Below are 15,427 nucleotides of genomic sequence, written 5' to 3'. Positions count from 1 at the left end.
GTTTTGAAAGAGTAAAGTCGGATCTATTCTATAAATCCAGAGATCATCCATAGGAAACATAATAAATTAATTTTATTAATTTATATAATTGAAACAACTTAATATTTTGTCAATTAGATCATTATTATTGTTTATTTATTCATGATTATATATATGAAATAAGTGGCACATTAAGTGGAGAAGGCTGAGATTATCCAATTTTTCATACTAGTTCGGGATCCCCTTATATATTCAGAAAAACTATTTACAAGACCCATTCACCAAACGCTCGAACAAGACGCAACTTATTTTCGATAAATTTACTATAAATTTACTATATTGAAAAAAATAAAATCCGCGTGCGTAATAAATCACTTGTATCCTCTTTTTATCGGTTTAATTTGATCTATCTATCCACAAGTGCTGCTTAATAATTATCAGATACCCTGCACGCGCGCGTACACACACACACACACACACACACACACACACACACACACACACACACACACACACAGATATAATAGCATAAATAATAGAGGAAGAAGACTTTCTTTTATATTTTACAGGCTGTCTTTATATTTTACAGAAGTTTCGTATTCGTCAATGATAATGTATACATTTTTATATTAACATTTTGTTTGATTGTTTGTAATAGTATTATCATAGATTTTAATTTTTTCCTAATTGTTATGTAGGACAGAAATGGATTTCTTTAAGTTAATATTTCTGTAAAATTTTGTTTCTCTATTAAACAAACTATTTACAATATAATAATATATTGGCATACATGATCGATAATACACCGATAATCTCTGGATTTAAAGCTGGCTTTACGAGTATTATACTTTATATACATATATGTATATGCACATGTAATATGTATATTCATATATGTAGAAAAATAATACATTATTATACTTTATATATGTTACACACACACACACACACACACATATACACACACGCAGAGGATGAGGCAAAAATACCGAAATCTCTGAATATCTAGGAAAATGTAAGTTTTACGGAAAAGTGTTTCAGACAAAAGTAGGGTTTAAAAGGATCTTTCTACTAATCTTATCAGTTTCACCTTGGGTGAAACCTTCGCCAAGGTTTGACAAGGTCAAATTGATTTTTATAAATGGAAACCCGCATTGTCCTTCCACATTCTTGTAGCTTATCGTGTGAGCTTATCTTTTCAAAATATTATAACAAAATATTTTTTTAGTAACTACTTTTTAAGTTGTATATAAAGTTTGAAGGTTACAGTAACGTCGACATCATTAATACTAGGGAGTTTTTGCAATAACATGGATCCAGATATGGATCCAGATTGCAAAAACTCTCTATTATCTATGGTGTTAAACTTACGATTAAAACCTTTTAAATGTTGTGAAAGACTTTGATAACATTGGTCAAAATCATGGTCTGAGATTATTTCTGTTATTTGCATTTTTAGTGTAAAAATAAGAGGAACAATCTCCAAACATCTTGATCTTGATATATGTGATCATAATTCTGAACAAAATGTGAAAGGTTTTAACCATCAGTTGGATATCATAGATGGAATTGTATAATGCTAATGTTGGCGATATTGTAACTTTTAAGTCTTGTAACACTCAAAAAGTCGTTAATGGAAAAATATTTTGTTATAATGCTTTGAAAACTCTGCAGAAATAATTACAAGAATACGCAATAAAAAATGAGGATTATTTTATTTAAAAAATTCGATTTGACCTTAACCCGCCCTTGGCGACGTCACCCAAGGTCAAACTAGTAATAGCGTTTTTTACTTGCAGAACTGGTGCGTACTCGGTGCACTTTAAAGCCGTACACAAATCGACGTAAAGATGTATGTTTAATAAAAATACAGAAACGAATTAAACCGCGAAACCCTCAATATATTTTATTGTGGTATTTGATAAAACATACATTGGGTATTTTATTAATCGAGATATTTCACTTTTACATTCAGATTAGGTTAGTGTACAACAGCTTTAATGTGCACTGAGTGCGCACCAGTTTTACCAGTGAAAAACGCTATAAGACTAGAGCCACGTTCAGAATCGCTAGATTTCGTTTTATCCTTGTTGTTCACTAAATGTTAAACAAGGATAAAACAAAATCTGGTGCACCCGGATGATGATTCTGAACGCAACCTATTAAAAAAATTATTTAAATCCTACAATATACATATATGTATATATATAATATACATATAGAGTGATTCATTTTAATCTTAATAAATAGTTTGGAAAATATGGAAGATTCGAAAAAAATTATGTTTCGGACAAAAATGAATTTCAAGAGGGACATATTTTGGTCATGTTATTTTTTTTACAGATGAAAGCATTAAAAAGGTACAAAAATCACTCTTTTTTTTAAATGGAATTATTTTTTTTACTTAATATTAGAGCTGCATCGGATCGTCAAATTATCGGATACCTGATACAGATATCCGACATTAAATTCTTTTCGGATATCCGATATTTGGTCGGACATTCAGTAAGCCAATTATTCGACTGGATACCGAATATTTCTCCAGATATCCTGCCGGATATCTGGAAGAAAGCTTCCGAAAGAAAAGAAAAATAGTGATAATAATTTTCTTTATCTTCCCAACGTGAACAGAAAAAGAGGAAAGATGAACTGTACAAGAAATTCAGCTGAAAAGAATAAAATTCTGCATTAACGACGAAAACTATCAATATAAAATTCCACAGGATATATTACCTGATATTAATAATATTCGGCTATCCGGCTGGATAATAAAAAGGTGTCGGATAATGCCGAGTACGGGATATTTTTCGGATATCCGGTGTATGATTCCACTAATTATTCTATATTTAAAAGTATTAAGGTAGGGATATAAAAAAATCAATAGTTTACGAGGTATTTTATACTTTATTTTAGCATATTTTGACATATTTTGATAAAATACTAAATATCTCGTAAACTTTTGATTTTTTGATATCTCTATCTTAATACTTTTTTATGCAGAATAATTAGAACAATCATATTATATGAAGATCATATAATTCCATTTAAAAAAAGTGGATTACTTAAAATCAGTCATTTAATGAATTACCTTCTTATCGTTTAGCCTCAACTTAGAAAAATAAATAACGTGATTAAAATATATCCCCCTCGAAATCATTCCATTTTCGTCTGAAATGTTTTTCGTATCTTTCATATTTTTCGAAATACTGTCTATTAAGATTAAAATGAATTATCTTGTATAACATACATACGCACACACACAACATATATACACACACATATATATATATATATATTAGTTGTGTGTGTGTATATGTATATAGAAAAAGTAATACACACATTTTTTCATAATATACATATGAAATGACGTGTAAATTGCTATACGTTTTCTATGATATCGAGTGACAAATATAACTAATGAGAAAACATCTTGATTCGTGTGCGACATTTAGAATAGAAAGCAAAGAAGACTAGCTTAGATATCTTATTTCAAGTATTTTCTACGAGACGAAAAATCACAAATTCTGATAAGAATCCGTAATAAGCAATCTGTATTCTAAGGCAAATTTCGTATATTTATTATTGCAAGTTGTAGACAGATTTTTATTCATATTTTTCGCATGCGGTTTCCTAGCAAATAAGCTAACGTTATTTATCGTCATTTTGACGCCATTTTGACGATACAGATGTCATTTTGACGATACAGATGTCATTTTGATGTCAAAATAACAATAAATAACATTATCTTGATTGTTGGATTCTTTCTTACTGTTTCTTTCTTCCCGCAAAAGAATTTGCTAGGCTGATTTTTAAATCTAGAAGGCTGTGTAATTCATACGTGTCAATAAAATTGCGAGATAAAGAATGATAATGTTACATGTGCAATAATGTATAATTCCTTATAATCAGCATATAATGAAAAATATAAAGAAATGTTGACTACTATTTAAATTCAGAAGAAATTGAATTCTTAAATTTGCAAAAATATACTAGAAATATTTTACTACAAAGAATCGCATAAATCAGCCTCGCATTCTTTTAATATCTTTTATAATTTATATACATTTGTTAAATATGTAATAATAGTCAGCAATTTATAAATGCGCATTAATCCATATAATTTATTATATGCATTTTTTACTTCATAATATATCTTAATCTTTACGTAAACATGTTTATCTTTCTTTATAATAATTAACGCGATAGTTCTAATGTTGATAGTATTCTTCTAAAATGCTAGTCAAACCGATACAAATCGGAAAAATTTATTAAAAATTACATTTAAGTAATCCAACGTTTTATTTGTTAAATAAATCTGTACCACTAATTGATTATGATTATACCACTTTTATCATTGATAATTATTATTATCACTATAATATGTAAGTATATGCTCAATAAATACTTTTTTAATACTCAAATGGATATATTTATTTTAGAATTTTAAACTATTGGTAATCCGATCCCTATAGGATTCTTTATTACATTAGATTTAATAAAGTTACGGAAGAAAGCATGAGAGAACGCAACTGACACCTATCTCGAGAATTAATGCCCTGAGACGTATGCTACGTGTTGTTATCATTTCATGTTTTAATCATGTTTCTTTGTTTGCAGACCGTTAAACAAGGATAAAATGAAACACCATGGGCATTACGCGTGCAACGCAATACAGCCACTCTATTGCATTATAGTGTATATTTTGTATGTTTAATTAAATACATTTTTCGATCTGAATTTTTTATATAATTTGAAAATTTCTAATAATCTATAATCCAAATTATCTCGCTCTATTCTATACGGAGATCAATTATGCCTCTATATATACGTATGCGCTTATTATGTATGTACGTGTATAAAGTATAAAACGAAGCTGGCAATCTCGTAAACGTAAGCGATTTACGTCATCGATTATATAATAACAGTTTGTAATGGTGGAAGTTATTTCGTATATGCAGCATCGCATAAAATTGTTTCGAAATAAGAAAGATTGGAACAAAATGTTGGAAAGGGTGATATTTTAAACATCATGGCAAATAGTTAGCTATAGAAGTGATTATCGTATATTAAACGTCTTTTCAAAAAGTCTGAAAATAAGTATAAAAGAATAAAGGTAATTTTCTCATCATAAATTATACAATTTTCAATTTTCTTATTTAAAAATTAAGATTTTCAAATTTTCTATTTAAAGTTTATCAAAATCAAGTCAACGAAAAGAGAATAAGATCTTAGAAAATATCTACAAACATTGTGAAATTGAAAGATTTTATTAAATACTTCATTTCTATTTTTTTTACATTCTATAATTCTATAAAAATAAAATAAAGATAAAACGATATGTAAACAAAAAATTTATCCTAGAAATTAAAAAATACGTATTACGGTCGAAGCTGGATCTTCGTTGCTTAAATAATTCAATCTTGAATTACTAATATATACTATGTATGTACTTGCATATATACCATATTGTAGTCTTTTTCAAACTGCTTTTTCAAACTCAAAAAAATTTATCAAAACCAATATTTCTGAAATATTCCTACAATAAATGTCAATAATAAAAAATGTAATTATTTTCAATTATTTTATCCAGTATGACATATTACTATTGTATTGAAATTTTATAAAACATAATAGATTTACTCTGGAAAAAAATAAAAAAATCAGTCATTTAATGAACACGCACACGTTATTCGTATAACTCTAGTTAGATTTTATTATGTAGCAACCAATTCCGGAACTGATCACAATGCCAGAAAAGTTTCACTTTCGCAGAAACTATTTACCGTGAAATATATCCGGCAATACGCCAGATCAAGTTAAAGATTAAGTTTGTATAGTTATTGTACGCGCGCGCGCGCGCGCGAGGCATGCGTGATATATCGAAACAGTATATTATCGACCTTGAACAGTAACTATAATTATCGTTATTATTTTTATCACTTGTTGTCATCCTAATTTGCTATCATTATTTTTATCGTATATTATTTCATAATAATCCACTATTCTACTTTATTCGTTATCTATAGCCGCGGCCGATTCATGCCTTACAACGCTTATCATGAGCATCAGTCTTTGTTTAACATTTGACAAAGACGGAATAATTTTTAAGCGTTGTGAGCGTGAGTCGGCTTATCAGTGAACGTGCAATACAACTCTATATTTCAAAATTATATTGTTTAATAAAAGTATTTCTTACACAAAATATTACTTATATTAATCACATTAATACTTCAAAATGTAACTTTTGCAGATATAATAATAGTAATATAAGTATCATTTTATGTATATAATATATTCTCAAGTCTTAGGGCCTGAGCACAATAGAGGAACAGGAATTAGATATTAAGATTTCAACCTATCAGAAACTGATTACATCGGAATACGCGGTTTCTGATAGGTTGAAATCTTAATATCTAATTCTTGTTCCTCTATTGTGCGCAGGCCGTTAGATTGCAGAGTTGCAATTATAACCACAATTGTAATTATATTCTTTATAAAAAAATAATTATTAAATAACAATGTATTAAACAACAGTGTATTAAACAACAATATATTAAAGTTAAAGATAATGTAAAATTTTATTTTCTTTATATATTTATATTTATTTGTATGCATGCTGATTAAAACTTGTATTCTATCTTGTGTTTTTATGTGTTTACTTATAATACATTATTAATTATTTCGATTGAATAGCAGTTTTATATAAAACTGTGTTTTTGTGACAGTCTTTGTGATGCTGTGTTTTTTCTGAATGTAACCTATGCGACACACTGATGTATATACCTAATTTCCACTTATACGTACATGTACTATGAAGCAAACATGTTGTAATTGCGCAGTATTACAATGCATCGAAACTTATGCAAATCTGATATGTCGGCCAATTATACTAATCGCGCTTCAGCAAATTTCCGAGCATGTATATCTCTATACAAAGCATTCTCTCTTGCATATCGATGATGTAAGATCATCACACAACACCACAGACAATATAAATATGAACTATAGAAATGTAATGTATTCAGTTGTTGGATTAACTTTGTGCAAGTTGTTCATTTCTATCACTAAAACGTAGAAAAATGAAGAGATCACTTACGTTTTTCATTTTAGCGCTAATTGCTACCGTAAGTTAATTTTATTTTCATACATGTATAATATATATATATATATATCTGGTTCTTTTTTAACTTATTTTAACAAAAATTTAAATAGAACATTTTATACAAATAGATTATTTGCAGAATTTACAATAAACAATAAAGTTGTATTATTTACTTCTTAATTTCAAATATCGTACATTTTATAAGCAAGCTTTAAATTGGGATTGTATTGTACAGCTTATTGGCTCGAGATTTTTAAAAGGAACTAATTTTTTAATGCAATTTTATTCATACGATCATTCGATATGTAAATAAGTTAAAAGAAATGCTATTAAATTTAGCGGTGCATTTAGGAGATATTAACGAAGTGTCATTTAAAAAAATATATTTTAGTATTATTTTTAATATATATCTCGAAAACAACGCAAAATACGAAAAAATATCAACAGAACTTTTTTGTAGGAAATCAAATTTTCTATCGACTAGATATATGGAAAAATTTTTTCGATATCATAAACTGTAAATGTAGAAAAAAACGAAGTTTATAAATCATTAAAGTATTTTAAATACAAAATAAAAGCAATAATATATTGAGTAAAAATCGACCGATAAGATTAAACACACGTAAATGGAAAAGGCCATTCTATCTAATTTTCGTATCTAATATATTTCTTTTTGTGAATTTATACAATTTCAAGTTAATGTTAACTGCGCACTGTGATTATATATTTATTGGTTTTAAAACAACCCTTAAACCGAAGCCGGAATAGTAATATTACAAGTAATTTTTATAATTTAAACGTTCATTTTAGAAAATTCAAATCTGTAAATAATTTAATTGCAATTAAATTTCTTAAATTAATTAAAATACGTATACAAAATATAAATACTATCAATTTTAATATTTGAAATATAATAGAATATAGAATACTTTTGTGTACTCCGCTGAAATATAAAATACAAAATATAAAATTATATTTATATTTCAAATACGGTACTTCAAATACAACGACAGAATTAAAATGTATTATGCACTAATTCTTTTATAAAGTGGTATAAATAATTTATATCTTCTATGTCATATAATTACTTTGAGTATAATTGTGATCATGATAATTTATAAGATTGTCATATTAATGAAGTGCGTGGTAATATGGTTGTATTTTAGGTAATTGCAGATGATAATGATAAAATCCTGGAAGGAATGGCAAAAGAATTCGAAATCGAAGTATCGAAATTACGGGAATGTCTGGACGAAGAAGGACTCTTAGGTAAATTATCTAGAAATAATGAATTTATAAATAAATATAGTCCTTTTAATATCTTCTCATTACTATTATTATTATTATTATTATTAGGACTTTAGAATATTATACATTAAAAATTCCTTATTTTAAATGTATAGTTTGAAATTTAAAACTTAAGAATAAAAAATAATTTCAAAAATACTATGCAATTTCTAAATCTTTGCGAAAGAAATTTAGAAGAAAGCATTAAGTAATGCACAATAAAATTGTGTATGTATATATTTTAATAAAATTTTTTTTATATTTAAAGTGTATTCTTGGATTATATGTAATTTAAAAAAACTTTTACAATTTCTTAGATTTAAATACTACGATGCAAAAGTTTGATTGGAATGGCACGAAGGAGGGGAATGAAGACGCCAAAGCAGAATTAAAACCATTTTGTGGTTTTATGGCTTGTACAATGGAAAAGCAAAGTTTGGTAATAATTTGTAATAATTATTATACTAATAAATTATTAGACATAAAGAATTCTGATAAAAAATATAGTGCGAAATTGAAGCAATTATAAAATAACTATTTTTCCAATCATGTTTTGTTAAGATACGTAATAAATACGTGAAAAATAGTCTATTTTCGTAACACAATTTCTTATAAAAGTTATATGAAATTTTAGTACTTAAATTTTATATTATGCTTAAGTTTTTTGTTTTCTACCATTTTGTAATATTCGCAATAATTAGCAAGATGTTAATTACCAAAATTCGCTGAATATTGGTTTTCAATAATTCTTTACTCAAATTCTAGCAACTTTACAGAAAGAAAAGCAAGAGACAAAAATTGTTTATTTTCTTCTCATAAAGTTCTGAGAATTTTTTCAGAATTTGTTAGTAGCGCATTTTCTCATGTTGGTAAAAAAGTTGCCAATATACAGTAAGAAAATGCAATAAAACTGCAGAAAAGGGGAGCAACCGCCGACGACCTCGACCTTGACATATGTTGTCAAGGTCACAACTCTGAGCAACCTTCAATAAGTTTTAGTCATCTCTCGTTATTCGTTAAAAAGTTATTAACAAAAAAGTTTGAAAAAATAACGTTTTATTTCTGCTTAGGAGCGCACGACTTCCACGCGAAGCGACTTCTGTTTCAACTCTCCATTGCTTGGGAGTGCACGATTTCCACGCGAAACGACTTCCATCGATTCTACCTCCACGTTTCGCGTGGATGTTGTACTCTCTCCAAGCAGGGCTAACCAAACCATGTATCGTAAACTATACATGTATGCAGAGTAAAGTAGGAAAAATTTTCTGTTCTAAGAACAAAAATTATATAAGAAAATATGAAAATCGTGTGCGCCCCCAAGCAGGAGGGGGGAGGTGAGATGGGACTCGCTTCTTGTGGAAAGTTGTAAAATATACTTTAAAGCAGATAATTTCTGTTTTATATGGTGAAAAAGGGATATCGTATACGTTATTTCTCAAACTTTTTTGTTAATAACTTTTTAACGATGGACAAGCGACGGCTAAAACTTGAAGGTTACTCAGGGTGATGATCTTGACAACATATGTCAAGGTCAAGGTCGTTGGCGGGTGCTCCCTTTTTCTGCAGTTTTACCGAAAATGCAGTACCTTCTACAAACTTATATATATTTTGATAGTACTTGAGTAAAAAATTATTGAAAACCAATATTCGATGATTTTTAATAATATCTTGTACACTATTGCGAAAATTGAATAATAATAGAGGACCTTTCGACTCAGTTTAGTCCGGTCTACGATATATTTGATGGTCATTCTGAGACATCCCGTATATTGCTCTACATAATCTTAATGAAAATTAATTAGAATGATAGCAAATAATTAATTTTTTAGATACACAACCCGTAATTTCAGGTGACTATATGTTTTTTTCTTTTATTTCAGATGGAAGGTGGAAAGTTAGCTACAGACAAGATGATTGAAAATATAAAAGAACGCGGTAACAAGCGTAGCGAGCCACAGCCTCCAGAGGAAATGTTAACGAATTGGAAGAAATGTATGAATTCATGTAAGTAAACTCAAAATAGCACGCAAAATGTTTCCTTTCTACCTATTTCACACAATTTTGTTATAATTAACAACAATAGAACAAGGTTAATAAGAGTGCGATGCAGTAAACAGAGTGTAATTAATATAATCTTCAAGTTGTAAAATTAATTGCGCTCTATTTACTGGGTTGCACTTTCATTAGTCTTATTCTGCTGTTGATAATTTTGATAGTTGTAGGACCTTTTCTTCCTTTGTGTGAATTAGTAGTAATTATACTATGCGATGCGATCAAGGAATACATAAAAAGGGTAACTACGACAATGCATAAATGTTGAGTCGCTGTCAAGTTCATCTACAATCATTACAATTATTACGTCAAACAAGCTACCAAATAAAATATCTGAGAAACTAAATATTAAAAGATCTAAAGGTCTTTTATATAACGTCGATATTTATTCTCGACAGTGACGAATCTGTATATAAAATCGATACAGTCAATCTGAATATTTAAAAATGTTTTATGTGCAAAAAGTGACAATTTTTTGCGTTTCGATATCAATCCTCGCATACACGTTCACATACAAAACAATTTTAATCGTTTCGTGCTTGCCATTTTTTTAAAGAAATAATTATATTATTTAATTTATATCTTACACACACACACACACACACACACACACACACTAAAGGATATTAGAATCGTTTATTATGAATCTGTCATTCAAATTTCAGAATTTAAAATGACGGATCCAAAATTAAAAATTTTTTATTGTATAGCGGTAATTATTATTGCTGAGGATGGCTCAAAATTGTTAGCCAAAACGTCCAAATTATTGTAATTATAGATTTTATAAATATCAGATAATATTACGCAATAAATATCTAGCGGTGACTCCTAATGCCCATGGTTGTATATACATTTAGTTTAATATTTTGAGGAGTCCATTGATTGTATTTTTCTTTAAGTCTTTTGAATGATCTGTCTTATCGGGTGTTAAAAAATTCCATGAATGTTATTGAGAGATTCGATCTTTTTTATTGATATCTTGTCAACTAAACATCTGACAAGTGACTCGAAGAACTTCTGGAAAATGAGTGTCACTCAAAGCCAACAGAACTTAGCATTTTAATCTGCCGTACCAAATTTGGGAATTTTTACATATTGGATCCGCCATTTTAATTTTGGAATGCCATTTAATTTTAAAATAACTGATGACAAATCTGCATTTCAATGTAAACGTGCGATTTAACATGTAAGTATTTAAAAAACGAATACTTATTTTTATTTATATTTTGACATATTCAAAGTTTATTAATTGGAGGGGATCAGTTGGTTGCGTTTCATTGTTAGTTACTAAAACAGTGTAAGCATTCTTTAAATACGTTTTTATACAATCGTTTTGTACAAACGTCAGAAGTTGATTATAATACGAATTATATAATGCGCACTTTTATATTACATATATGATATAATAATGTACATAGTTCATGAATATTTTACAATATTGCTTATAATTTTGTTTTCAATTTTTCCAGTAAACGAAAACAGCCAATTGACTCGGGAAGAGAGAGCCTGTGGTTTACTACAGTGCTTTCACTGAATGAACGGTGAGAGATGGTAAAACAAGATTGTAAAATGCAGTATGTCGGCTGGATAGAAAATCATAATATTTCCTATACATAAATATATATACATATATTATATGCAATGACAATATAGTAAATATAAAATTTCTGAGATATCGGGATTTAAACAAAGTAAAACGCCATTTCTGTAGATTCACAATAAATCTTACTTATAAATCATATTGCTGATGTCAAATAAATTAAATTAAAGGGTTTCGATAATTTATTTTTATATACCCAACCACCCACGCACATAGAACAACATATATGGGTATCACAGTATTCACTGTGACACCCATATGGACACGAGATTGTTCTCCGTATTAAATGAAGCAACATTTTTCTCTGGTAAAGTTGCATCTAAACATGACTTTTTAAGTATAAGAATAACTTTAAATTAATCAATAAAATTATATATGGATCAGAGCCTAGTCAACAAAAAACGACTGTAAACGTTTTAATTAAATTTATTTATGAATCAACTCGTAAAATTATTATATAATGGTAAAATGTCTCAATAATTTAAAAACGAGCTGAAAGAAAAGGACTATGAGCCAGAAATATTACGTATAGACAAATTAGTAGATAAGTAAAAATGTCTTAATTAATTATTATGAACTTTAATAACATGCCGGCTAACAGATGTTTCGATCACTATCGGATCATTATCAATGTTTACAGAATTAGTCAAAACGATAAAAAACATAACATAAGACGAAGATTCTTTTTAATTATTGATATCAACGGTTGGATGGTTTGACATTGCGAAGTATATTTTTATTTTTCATCGACTGACCACATGCTAAGTTATTACCAATAATAAAATTTTTTTATATTTTTATTCGGACCGACAAGAATTAAGCACTGAGTATAAGCGTATTCAGACCTATGACGGTAAAAGCTAGATCTTTTTTGCCTAAATAATTCTCAGTGAATTATCTATATCCTATATATGTACATGCACATATATCATATTTTCGGCGCGCAGTTTGAATAACTACAAAAATAGCTGGAAATCTCGTAAACGTAAGCAATTCACATCACTGATTATATAATAACAGTTAATGGTGAAAATTATTTTGTATATGCAACATCATATAAAATTGTTCCGAAACAAGAAAGATTGGAACAAATTGATGGAAAGGGTGACGTTTTAAAGATGGCAAATAGTTAGCTATGAAAGTAATTATCGTATATTAAAGGCCTTTTAAAAAGGTCTGAAAATAACTATAAAAGAATAAAAAGGTATCTATATAAGTATAAAAGAAGAAAGGTAACTCTCACTTTCTCATAAAAAATTTCACAATTTTCAATTTTTTTATTTAAAAATTAAGATTTTCGAATATTCTATTTAAAATCTATATCAAAATACGAAAAGAGAATAAAATCTTAGAAAATATCTACAAACATTGTGAAATTAAACAATTTTATTAAGTATTCTATTTCTATTTTTTTACATTCTATAAAAATAAAATAAAGATGAAACGATGTGTAAACAAAAAATTTATCAAAAACAATATTTCTGAAATATGCCTACAATAAATGTCAACAATAAAAAATGTAATTAATTTAAATTAATTTCTCCAGTACGGCACTTTATCATTGTATTGAAATTTTATAAAACATGCTAATGTAAATTTACTCTGGAAAAAAAAAATTGGCCATATGATGATACACGCACACGTTATTCGTAACTCCAGTTAGATTTTATTATCTAGCAATCAATTCCAAAATTGACCACAATGCGAGAAAAGTTTCACTTTCGCAGTTTGGAAACTAATGGTTCCAGAATATTAATGATGTGAGAGGACAGTTGTGATGAAATTACAGGGCTAGACAACCTCGCAGTCAAATTCGAGATAAGAATTCCTTTATTCTCTCAACACCGAAAATGTATACGACTTGCTACCGCGAGGACTCACAGCCGAATGCCTCTCCTTTTCTGGTACAATCTTCGCTTGGTCTCCTCGATCTTTTCTAGATTTTTCTAAATAACATTTATTGTTTACGCAGCGGGTCGTCCTTATTTATTAACCGTTTGTGATTCTTACGTTTTCAAACTGATGGAATATACTCGCTTACATCGCCGAAATTAGAACTTACAATTAATTCGCGGATTCGCAAAGTATATTCCCTTTCAATGCGCGTCAAACTATGCAGAAAAAAATGTACACGAAATATCGCCCGAAGTCCATAGACAGCGTCGGTTTAAATGTCTGCGGCCTTCGGAAAAATCAGCTGTATTTACGTTCTCGCTATATACATCGCATACAAGTATATTGCAAGCTCCTGATGTGAATTCACTTTCCGCAAACGCGAATGTGCGGCGATGCGACTGGACGCCACAGCAGAAACCATTTATCTTGAAGTATATCCGACAATATGCCAGATCAAGTTAAAGAGTTTGTACAATTATTGTAAGCGCGCGAGGCATGCGTGCTGTAACAAAACAGCATATTACCGAGCAGTAATTATAATTATCATTATTACTTTTACCACCTGTCGTAATTTGCTACTATTATTTTTATCGTTTATTATTTCATGAAAATCCCCTATTCTTCTTTATTCGTTATCTATAGCTGCGGTCAATTCAGGCTTACAACGCTTATGTCGTGAGCATCAATCTCTGTTTAATATTTGACAAACAAAGATGGAATAATTTTTAAGCGTTGTGAACGTAAATCGGCTTATCAATGAATGTGCAATACAATCCCATATTTCAAAATTATGTTGTTTAATAAGAGTATTTCTTAAACAAATTATTATTTACATTAATCACATTAATAATACTTTAAAATATCACTTTTGCAGATACAACTGGTAGTATAAGCATCATTTTTTATGTATATAATGTATTCTCAAAACTTAGATTGCAGAGTTGCAATTATTAATCACAATTGTAATAATATTCTTTACATAAAATAATATTTATTAAATAACAATGTATTAAACAACAATATATTAAAGTTAAAGATAATGTAACATTTTGTTTTCTTTATATATTTATATTTATTTATATGTGCTGATTAAAACTTGTATTCTATCTAGTGTTTTTTTATGTATTTACTTATAGTACATTATTAATTATTTCGATTAAATAACAGTTTTATATAAAAGTGTGTTTATGTAACAGTTTTTGTGATGCTGTGTTTTTTCTGAATGTAATCTACGCGACACACTGATATATGTATATACCTAATTTCCACTTATACGTGCGTGTACTATGAAGCAAACATATTGTAATTGCACAGTATTTCTATGCATCAAATCTTATGCAAATCTGATATATCGGCCAATTATATTAATCACGCTTCAGCAAATTTCCGAGCATGTATATCTCTATACAAAACATTCTCTCTTGCATATTGATGATGTAATATTATATACAATACTACAGACAATATAAATATGAGCCATAGAAATACAATATATTCAGTTGTCGGATTAA

The 15,427-nt window shown here is 28.4% G+C and overlaps 1 protein-coding gene across 1 annotated transcript; it reads left to right on the top strand.

The window, feature by feature from the left end:
* The first annotated feature begins 7,004 nt into the window (after window positions 1-7,004).
* On the top strand, window positions 7,005-12,152 carry LOC108760716 (uncharacterized). Its single transcript, XM_018506814.1, has 5 exons — window positions 7,005-7,103; window positions 8,248-8,350; window positions 8,686-8,807; window positions 10,249-10,372; window positions 11,890-12,152. Exons 1-5 carry the CDS (start codon window positions 7,059-7,061, stop codon window positions 11,952-11,954), a joined length of 459 nt encoding a protein of 152 aa, XP_018362316.1. The 5' UTR covers window positions 7,005-7,058; the 3' UTR covers window positions 11,955-12,152.
* The last annotated feature ends 3,275 nt before the right edge of the window (window positions 12,153-15,427 follow it).

This window comes from Trachymyrmex cornetzi, unplaced genomic scaffold, assembly GCF_001594075.2.
Source record: "Trachymyrmex cornetzi isolate Tcor2-1 unplaced genomic scaffold, Tcor1.1 scaffold23, whole genome shotgun sequence".
NCBI classification, from domain to species: domain Eukaryota; kingdom Metazoa; phylum Arthropoda; class Insecta; order Hymenoptera; family Formicidae; genus Trachymyrmex; species Trachymyrmex cornetzi.
This window is presented reverse-complemented; position numbering and strand designations above follow the sequence as displayed.

Excerpts from the sequence above, each read along its gene's own strand:
- LOC108760716 (XM_018506814.1), top strand. The coding sequence starts at position 7,059 with ATGAAGAGATCACTTACGTTTTTCATTTTAGCGCTAATTGCTACC. Across the intron at positions 8,351-8,685 it reads GGACGAAGAAGGACTCTTAG|ATTTAAATACTACGATGCAA; the intron begins GTAAATTATCTA and ends ACAATTTCTTAG. Across the intron at positions 10,373-11,889 it reads GAAGAAATGTATGAATTCAT|TAAACGAAAACAGCCAATTG; the intron begins GTAAGTAAACTC and ends CAATTTTTCCAG.